The sequence below is a fragment of the Cottoperca gobio genome, chromosome 16 (assembly GCF_900634415.1).
Source record: "Cottoperca gobio chromosome 16, fCotGob3.1, whole genome shotgun sequence".
Classification (NCBI taxonomy): Eukaryota; Metazoa; Chordata; class Actinopteri; order Perciformes; family Bovichtidae; genus Cottoperca; species Cottoperca gobio.
Genome location: NC_041370.1, coordinates 11,288,124 through 11,298,411, shown reverse-complemented (window position 1 = coordinate 11,298,411; position 10,288 = coordinate 11,288,124). Strand labels below are relative to the sequence as shown.

At 39.4% G+C, this 10,288-nt stretch overlaps 1 protein-coding gene across 1 annotated transcript; it reads left to right on the top strand.

Annotated features, from left to right (window-relative positions):
* The first annotated feature begins 26 nt into the window (after positions 1 to 26).
* On the top strand, positions 27 to 7,350 carry pdp1 (pyruvate dehydrogenase phosphatase catalytic subunit 1). The gene is made up of 9 exons (XM_029452143.1): positions 27 to 164; positions 1,724 to 1,988; positions 2,085 to 2,252; positions 2,731 to 2,942; positions 3,200 to 3,281; positions 3,993 to 4,087; positions 4,193 to 4,361; positions 4,450 to 4,668; positions 5,259 to 7,350. The coding sequence occupies exons 2-9, from the start codon at positions 1,737 to 1,739 to the stop codon at positions 5,637 to 5,639; spliced, it is 1,578 nt and encodes a 525-aa protein (XP_029308003.1). The 5' UTR covers positions 27 to 164; positions 1,724 to 1,736; the 3' UTR covers positions 5,640 to 7,350.
* The last annotated feature ends 2,938 nt before the right edge of the window (positions 7,351 to 10,288 follow it).

Sequence of the window (10,288 nt, the reverse complement as noted above, 5' to 3'; positions counted from 1 at the left end):
CTCATTTTAAAACGTGCGCGAGGGCTTGACGTGACGTGTTCGCGGCTGTCAGAGCTCAGCCAATCAGCTTTCAGTTTCCAGTGCTGCGCTCCAGAATGATACAGACCGGGGGGGTCGTCGTTAAGTCATGAACTTAAGTAACTTCTTCACATCCATCGGTTAAGGTGAGTCTGAATTTTGCTCTGCGGTCTCTTGAACTATCGACTCTTACGTCTCGAGGGCTTTCAGCTGATTCGCGTTATATTTTATGTGAGCAGACATCCAGTTTGACGATAGTTGGTGGGGGTAACCCAGACACCACTAGCTACCATTAGCATGAATGTGGTTGCTCTCCCTGGTTAATCGCGGACGTTAACATTATCTGTTAATGTCATTATCATGACACAGTTTAGTGGCTTGATTCAGCTCCGAGACCGATTCAGTTCAGCTAGCTGCTCTGAGGTTAGATCACGGTCTGTTGACTTGCTTTGCTACTAGCTAGGGAAGGCTAGTGATGTCAACTTTCTTGCATAGCTCAAAGCTGGGACGGGCCCTCTGTGGTCTGTGTGACTCACAGCTTGAGTTTGGGATGTTGTTTGGCTGCTTAGTTTACCCAAACAGCGGGTTGAGCCTGGGACAGCCTGTAGAGGGCATTTTCACTAAAACATTTGAGTCAACTGAGCTGTCATCAGCTGTGCTGCTGCATCTTTCTCTATAAACAGATATATTCAAAGGAGCTCCGAGCATCTGCAGATACTTTAAATACATAAATACTTACATTATGCAACATATTATACAGTCAGTCCAGTTCAGTAGGTCATCGTGACCAGACAGAACATTTCTCAAGATCCAAATGTCAGGGCTAACATTCTTGCCATAGCTATTTTTAGCCCTGCTCACCTAAAGTTGCAACTCAAGCCAGTACATGCAATGACTTATGTCATTTTCGTGGGACATGAGAACAAACAAAGTTCTGAAAATGCAATATTAGAAATGATAACAATGCTCTATAATATCTTTGTGTGCGGGCGGCTATGGCACGTCAACAAAGTTACAATAACTGTCCCCTAGGTTTGATATTGTCACGCTGATTGCACACTGACATAGCTGCATGCTTTAGTAGGGTGTGTATGAAAGATGCATACATTAATCAGAGTAATTTAGTTGGATGCGTTTCAAAATATAAATACCTGTCAGTATAACTCAATACAACCACAATGATCATAATGTTGACCTTCATGGAGGTAGGATTTATTTCAGGACTGTTGTATCGGACTGTAATCGTTTAGCTAAGTTTACGTAATAACCTAGTAATTGAGTGCATGTATTATATTGGTGGTCTGTATCTGGTATCTGAAAGTTCACTTCAAGACTGACCTGACATGCCAAATTGTTCAAATACTTTTTTCATTGCTGCTCAGTAAATATTTACTCAGAAATGTCCCGGCTGTATTTCAGCACACGGGAATGACATTACGTTTAGTCTAAAGTTAGGCTTAATATCCAGGTTGGTGGTGTTAGGCTATTTAGACACCAAATCCTCACCTGTGTTTTGGAGGTGTTAATGTAATGCCCTGGTACAACCTGTCCCACCTTCTAATCCAACCACATACTTTCTTTTTGATTTCACATCGATTGGTTAATGGCGCATAGAGAGACTGCTCTGTTCACTCTTAAAGGTACAGCCAGCTGTTGCCTCTTCAATATGATCTCAGCGGTATGCTGTTTGTGTTTGTTCCTGCAGTACACCTTAAGCCATGCCTGTGACATCTCAGCTGCTCAGAGGATTGCCCCGTGCCAAGGTCTTAGCCTCCAGTCTGTTACCATGCCAACAACACCAGCACCAGTTAGGACCCATCACTCGGCAACCCGCCTCAAGACGGCCCTCTCATGTGTCGCAGAGCCTCCAGCACTCAAGAAGTTACCATACAACCTCAGTGCTCCGCAGCTACATCCTCACACCGCCGCAGGTCAACTCTATTCTGAAGGCCAACGAGTACAGCTTCAAGGTTTGTGGGGTCATTCAGGCAAACGTTAAGCACGTCTGGCCATCGCTATATATATATACTTTTTCATCTTAAAATGTTTATATATTGTGGTTGCAGGTGCCAGAGTTTGATGGGAAGAATGTATCATCAGTGATGGGTTTTGAGAGTAATCAGCTGCCAGCCAACGCTCCTATAGAAGACCGTCGCAGTGCAGCCACGTGCCTGCAGACGAGAGGAATGCTGCTGGGTGTGTTTGATGGCCATGCTGGCTGTGCCTGTGCACAGGTAAAGCTGACTCCATTTTCATATGCTACTGATTATAATCTAGTGTTACATTTACTGTTCTTCAGAGGCATTGTTCAAAACTTAAAATGTCATTATGTATCTCCTATCCAGTGATGAGTCACTGTTATCACATCCACTCTCTACTCACAATACATGGAAGCAGGTTCTTTCAAATTAACACATTTAATAGAGAAAGGATGTTTCTTTCATTGTCAAGTGACTGTTTTGTTTTATCAAATCTCTTGTATTAGTCTGCCAACAATACATTTTTAAATATGGAGGAACAGATCTTTACTACAGTTTGGTTAATAAAGCTAGTCATTGGACATACCAATACCAATTTATACTTCTGAAATGTAAATGTTAGATGTAACACATTTCAAATCCATTTATATCAAGATGACATTATTTGTAGTACATTTCTATATACCCTGCTATACCTTGTTGCATTGACATTAACTCTCCTCCTCTCTGCCAGGCGCTGAGTGAGAGGTTGTTTTACTATATAGCAGTGTCTCTGCTGCCCCACAACACACTGTGTGAGCTCGAAGCAGCGGTGGAGGCCGGCAGGGCCCTCAGTCCAATCCTGCAGTGGCACAAACACCCCAACGACTACTTCAGCAGGGAGGCTCAGACTCTGTACTTCAACAGCCTCCGAACATACTGGCAGGAGTTAATAGATCTCACCAGGTGACAATCAGAGGATACTAAACAAAGTCTAGAACAACAACAGCACTATGGCAAAAATGCAGGCTTCTTTGATGGCTTTTCCTAACATTTCAAACTGGACTTCCTGGTTTCTTATCTTTATCTTCATTTGTACCTAATGGCAACACGCCCACACCAACAATGGTACGTCTGTTGTTTTGCCAATAGTGCTGCTCTCTGTATCGGATGTCGACCTCTGTCTGTCTGTTTCACACACATTGCTCTCTCTCTGTTTTCAGTCCAGGTGAAGTTCCAGATACTCATGAGGCATTGCTGAATGCCTTCAAGAGGCTGGACAATGACATTTCCCTGGAGGCTCAGGTAGGAACTGTCTGAAACTCCGATGTTCACCCTAAGACCCGTAGAGGAGTAATACGCCTGTAACAGGCCTTTTTACAGGTTTGCATATTCAGCGTGTCCTTTTGGGTTTTACTCAGCAAATGTTCATAGTGAAATCGGTTTTGTTTTTAGGCCAAAGCTGCGTCATTATGCTCCTAACATGTTGCATAAGATTTTATGGCATGCAGTTTGTCTACATGTGCTGTAAGCCTGCTTTGTTAAACCACTAGAGGGGTTGTACCTCTGACTGTAGGTGTGTGCGCACGTGTGTCGGAGCGAAAACACAGCGGAGGAGAGAATGTGAATGCGCAAAGTAAACACTGAAACGTGCACATAAATTAGATAAACATAAGCGTTTAGTTTATTTAATAAAAGAGCACCTGTTCATTGTGAAAAGTGAGTTGTGAAAAAAAAAAATATATATATATATATTTTTTTTTTGTATTATTATATTGTATATATTTGGTGATTATACACTAATGAAAACATAGTTATGAATATTATATTCAATTTATGCTAATAAATCTCCCTAAATACTACATGCTGACCCTTTTTTAAGATACATGTTGGATGTCACTGTTGCCCCATGGCAGCAGTGCAAAAAAGATTAAGGATTAAGATTATGGATTAAAGAGGAGCTCAGGTGTCATCTCCTCTCCATGTAATTTAAAGTGCTTTCATTCTGCCGTGCAGGTTGGAGACCCGAATGCTTTCCTGCACTACTGGGTTCTGAGAGTAGCCTTTTCTGGAGCAACGGCCTGCGTGGCTCACATCGATGGATCAGACCTGTAAGGAGGAAAAATAAATGCACACACACGCTCCTGGCAATGTGTCACAAGTGTTGTGTAACTAATTTAAACTAAACCGATATTTCTTTATTTTTGTTCCTAAAGGTATATAGCCAATTCAGGAGACGCTCGGGCAGTGTTGGGGGTGCAGGAGGAGGACGGTTCATTCAGCGCTCACACACTCTCAAATGACCACAGCGCCCAGAATGAGGAAGAGGTGGCTCGGATACGAGGTGAACACCCTCCATCAGAGAAGAAGACAGTCATACGACAGGTGATACTCCTACTAATTTGCTTTATGTGATTGCTGTTGCACCATTTATTAATATTTCCATCCCTCCTTCTGCCGTCTTCTTTATCAGGACCGGTTGCTCGGCCTGCTCATGCCCTTACGTGCATTTGGGGACGTGAAGTTCAAGTGGAGTATTGAACTGCAGAAGTGTGTGTTGGAGTCCGGACCCGATCAGCTCCATGAAAACGAGCACACCAAGTTTATCCCTCCAAACTACCACACACCCCCCTATCTGACCGCCGAGCCGGAGATCACGTACCACAAGCTGCGGCCGCAGGATCGCTTCCTGGTGAGAGAAGACGAATGCTCTGCATATTTGTTACCAAAATGTAACATTTCCAAAAGGAGATTTCTACTGTGATAATCAGATTTATCAGATATCAAATTTCTGTAAGTCAACTTTTGACAACCTGTAAAACTGTGTATGAACATCCATCAATGGGTAACACCAGACTTTTTTTAATCGCTGAGTTAATTGAGATGCAGCCGGCAATTCAGAGGTCTGGAACCAGGCTAGGAGATTTCGACCCTTTGCAAAGTGTGAGACACATTATGGATCTGGCCTCTGACTTTTAGATGGAAAACAATAAGTTTACTGGCTAATGACAACCATCGCCAGAAGATTGTATCAGTCACATCTAATTCAGAAAGGAAGAGAGTGGGCTGTGTCTTTTCTTTTTTTAAACAATATGACAAAACAAACCGAGAGGTCTTTCTTTAGAAGAATTAATTCTGTTGTAAGCTCATGGTTTCATGTTGTGTGGCTGACCTTTTGACCTGTCTGGTTGGTTTGAAATGAGAACTAACGACTAACTCGGCTTATCTGATGTTACAATTGTGTGTTTTCTGATTCCAACTCTCCGCTGTCTGTCCCCGCAGGTGATTGGCTCCGACGGCCTCTGGGAGACCCTCCACAGACAGGAAGTGGTCCGTATTGTTGGAGAGTATTTAACAGGGGTGCACCAGCGTCAGCCCCTCAAAGTCGGAGGCTACAAGGTCACCCTGGGACAGATGCAGGAGTTGCTCGACGAGAGAAAGGCTCGTGTGTCTTCGGTTTTCGAGGATCAGAACTCAGCGACCTATCTGATACGTCACTCTGTGGGAAACAACGAATTTGGCACGGTTGACCACGAGAGACTGTCGAAAATGCTGTCGCTGCCCGAGGAGCTGGCTCGCATGTACCGCGATGACATCACCATTATCATCTCTCAGTTCAACCCTCATGTGATCGGAGCACAGAGACAAGAAGGGCAGTCCTGAGCTGTACGAAAGTGTTATACTGAAGAGTACACACACTTGTCTAACTGTACTTCTACACATTAGCACACTATGTTGGACAAACAGGCCATATTAAGAAAATGTCTGTCCAGCGGCCGGGAAGAATTGTTTTAACTATTTAAGTAATGAATTTGTATGTTTGTATGCAGTGCCAGAGAAGATCCGGTTCCTCATGAAGATCTTGGTTGGATGGAAGTCTCTTATATGACGTGCTATATATGCTGCCAACATCCTCTGGCAACCGTTTCATACACACTTCTCTGCGTGGCTGATGAGACGCTGTTACAAACCAATTTTTGTGCCAAACGTTTCAACACTCTTTCTTTTGTTATTTGCAACCCCGGCACAATCTTACTCACTTTCTCGGCTGCTCCTGCGTCTTTTTCGACCCGACTGTTGCATCTCTTTGTTTTTACTCCTTTGCATTTGTCATCGTATGAGAAATTCTCAGTACTCTCCAAACATGCACATGTTCTGCATTTACACTTCACTCTTCAGAGTATTTGGATGAGGATTTTTACTCCAGCACAATGGATTTCAAGTAAAACAGTGGCTTTTTAAGTTTTAAAGGTGGAGTCCGGCCTTTCTGGAGAAAGATTGTTGATATTTGAACTCGACACCCAAACAAAGAAATACCTCCCCTCCTGTCAGTGCTCCTTCAGAACGCTAGCATGTGCCAGATTTACCGTCCCTCGCGCTCCCACGGCCTTTCTCTTTACACATCCACGGCCCCAGTTGGTGATTGGCTGGAATAGTGTTGTGGTTCTTGCTCAGAGCCCATTTACAGAGTGTATGAACACTAGAAAGCTAGCGGATTGTAAGGAGATATTTGCTGAATTTGACAAAAAGTGTATTTAATTACAATCATAGACTTTCAAATGTTTACATCCATATTGGGTGAACAATGTAGGACTCTGACGTTAAAGTTATCACACATAGTTTAGTGGTTACCCTCCTTTTGTGGCACCTCCTAATGGGTCCCACGATGATTATAGGTAAGAGAAAAATAATTCTGTTCAAAAATGTATCTATTTAAATGGCTACTGGATACCTCCTGAAATCCCTCAAATGAAACAATTTTAGTCAAATAGACATTTCTTCGTTTTAAACGGTCACAAGCCGCAAAGGTTGTGGAAACGCTGCGCTAGTGTATGTTTTCAACATGCTGGTGCACAGAGCAAAACAGAATTGTACAAATATTTACAGTGTAACAGGTTATGTACTGGAAGGAAGACCTGTGCACTACAGGTAGTGAGATACTATTATTATTATTATTATTATTATTATTATTATCAAGTGAATTACTATATATAATACAGCACTGAGTAAAAGGCTTTGAGGGGTTAAAAGGGACACTTATTAAAAGTTCATCTTGCTTATTTTTTTAGCAGTTTGAGTTGTTACAGTTTATGACTTTATTATTCATGATTCATGTTGAAAACAGAAGCACTCCTGATGCTCTCCAGTTAAACACTAATGGTGGGGTCGAAGCTGTGTGTTGAAGTGTATTTAAGCCCACATGAATGAGCAGAATGTACATTTTGAAGAAGCTGTTTGAATATTGGAGATTATTTATTCAGGTTTTACATTACATGTGTGTTACACATCTTTATCTCTAGTTGTATGTATGAATTGTAATTTATGTGGATTATGTTTTGTATATGGAGTGCTTTAATAAAACACTGAATACGCACCTCTTGGTACTGTTGTTGTGTGTTTTGGTTGACACGTGCTGGCCGATGGTGAACACGCTGCCACACCCCTGACTTCAGCAGGAGGTCTCGCTAACCTACAAACAGCTGGTGTCAGTGTGTCTCAGGTTGCACGTGTGCCGGTGACTGCGACCTCGGCTGGTGAGTCAGTCGTCACTACTCGGTTTACATCAGTGGGTTCTTTTTTACTTGTGGCAGTGAACAGTGGAACGTAATAAAGAACTTCTTTTCTGACATATTATACTAAGACTTTTTTTATGTCACACTATACAAAAACCTTTTTCTGACCTACTATATTATGACCTTTTTTTATGACCTATTCAATAATATGACTTTGTTTTTCGACATAATATACCAAGACCTTTTTAAGTCTATACTAAGACTTGTCTTTTAGGACATACTGAACAATTACTTTTTCTGAAATACTATACTATGATTTCATTTTTCTCACCTATCATTATTTTTTTGTGATTTTTATATATATATATAAATATATATATATTATATATATATATATTTATATTTATATATAACTTCTTTGTGACTTACTATATTTTTACCTTTTTGTGACGAATTATACTTTAACCTTTTTGTGACATACTTTATTATAACTTTACTCTATACTTACTCTAAACTTTCTGACAGCACCGGCTGGAAGTCGAAGGCTAAATTCCCCAGGAGTCAGGAAGAGACGAGCTCTCAGACAGACAGGCGCGATATAAGACAGTAGAACATAATCAGAAGTGAATAAGCTTTTAAACCAACAATACATAGACTATTACTTTGTATGACTTTCTTTGGCATACTATACATGCATATATTTTCAGTGCAGGACTTTTATTTGTCATGGAGCATTTTTATGGAGTTATTGCTACTTTTACTTAAATAAAGAATCTGAGAACTTCCTCCACCCCTGACATGGACACAACAAGCAACACTTAGTTGTTTAATCCATGAAGTTATTTTCTTGAGTCAGTTAACCGCCACTAGATGCTGCTGCAGTACCAGAAAGGCCAAAGTGTCTAAAAGAGGGAAGATCTGGGAAAATATTGTCATCAACTAGATATTTTGTGTAGCTGTATTCTATAACAAAATGTAACCGAATACATCAATACATAATATTGTTAGTTTGGCAAACACTGCACATGAATACACACAAAGAACTCCTTATATACAACTACATTAAGGTTGTTATAAATAATGTATCACATGTTTATATAGGGATTATAATGCTTTGTAATGTTTTAAAGTAAAGCACATTTATTTTACTCTTTCACCATCTCACTTTATTTTTTAACACCTTCATTTTCCTATTATTTTGTGTTGGCACACATTTAATCATTTATCTCGGAGCTCATAACAATGGATTTTATTTATGTGGTTATTTAACTGTGACTTTTAAATCATGGTACTATTTTATTACATATTAATTCCATTTTTATAAAGTTATATATATATAAAAAGAAAGTTATAAAATATAAAGAAATGTAACTATGGATTTTAATATATTGTTTTTTTCTATTTACTTAATGGTGGCTATTAAAAAACATCAACTGTAACTATAAATTGTCTGGTTTTCCAACAAACAATAACTTCTTCTGAACAAAATCAAACTGAGTGACTGATTCTGTCGGAGATACCAAAGCATTATATGATTAAGTGTTAAGTGATTATGACTTTAAATATTATTGTGGAGGCGTTGAATCACAAATGGTCACACAGAGAGGAAACTTTACTCTTTGATCGTCATCACGTTGACATACTGTAAGCATCCTAAACAACTGGTGTATTTGATTTATCGGTGACATCCAGTCGGTTTACTGGAAATAAACATAACATGTTGCTCAGTTATATGCCTCATCTCCGCTGAAGGACGGAAGTTTTTTCCAGGACTTGTTCATAAAAGCAGACTGAGTGACATTTGTTCATGGAATTTGTTTACATGGTTGTACTTTTGCGTGGGATTCTTCCTAAATGAACTGACTCTCTGCTAAACGATATTACAACAGAGGAGAGCTCAACACCTTATCCATCACGAGAGGCAGTAACAACTCAAATATTAAGAGAACATTCACTGTGGAAAATGAAAAATTATATAACATTTATAAAGTGACACATTTTGTCAGTTTTTAAAACATCATCATTTCAGTCCTTTTTTGACAAAAGTATAACATTTTACAAAGTACACGAGCTGTCTAGTTGTATCTTTGTAAATAAAAACACACACCTAGATCTACAACATGTTGTAAATAAGGAGGAGGTTCACTTCTCCTGCTCTGAACTTCACTTTGGTGGTCTGCCTCAAAGTTTACTGCAATGTCAAGGAAAAGGGCGGATAAGCTAATACCTTAAAGATAATATCATAAAGATTTAAATGTAAAATGTATGATTTAAAAAAAAAAGATAAATAAACCAAACAGATTGCAATAATGAAAGTTGGAACACTGACATTTTTTGGATTATAAAGTGAGATATTAATTTTTTAGGATTAGAAATTAAACATTTATTTTCCTTTCTTTCCATCCAGACGTTTGTTTGTTGCATCACTGTCAACTGTAACCTGACTGAGCGTTTACTTATGTATATAGATGCTGTGATATCTTTCTACATATTTATGTAACTATTATGCAAATAATAAATTGTCACAGGTTATGTACATTATGTACTAAAGTACACACTATATTTCAGATCTAAGCCAGATGTTTGGTTACTATGGCCACAGTGTTCTTTTTGTCTTATTGCCACTCTGAATGCTGAGAAATAATAATAAACATATTTTCAAAATAAGATTACAATCAAGGATTTTCTGACACCTTTTTGGATTTAACTTTTAAATATGCAATACAAGCATGTGTCAAACAACAGATAATTATTGATTGTGATGGTTAAATGTCAGCAACATATTTCTATATTAGGATA

What these genes read in the sequence shown, in the direction of transcription:
- pdp1 (XM_029452143.1), top strand. Translation starts at nt 1,737, where the DNA reads ATGCCTGTGACATCTCAGCTGCTCAGAGGATTGCCCCGTGCCAAGGTC. An exon ending in AGAAGACAGTCATACGACAG is followed by an intron (nt 4,362 to 4,449) that starts GTGATACTCCTA and finishes CTTCTTTATCAG; the next exon opens with GACCGGTTGCTCGGCCTGCT. An exon ending in GGCCGCAGGATCGCTTCCTG is followed by an intron (nt 4,669 to 5,258) that starts GTGAGAGAAGAC and finishes CTGTCCCCGCAG; the next exon opens with GTGATTGGCTCCGACGGCCT.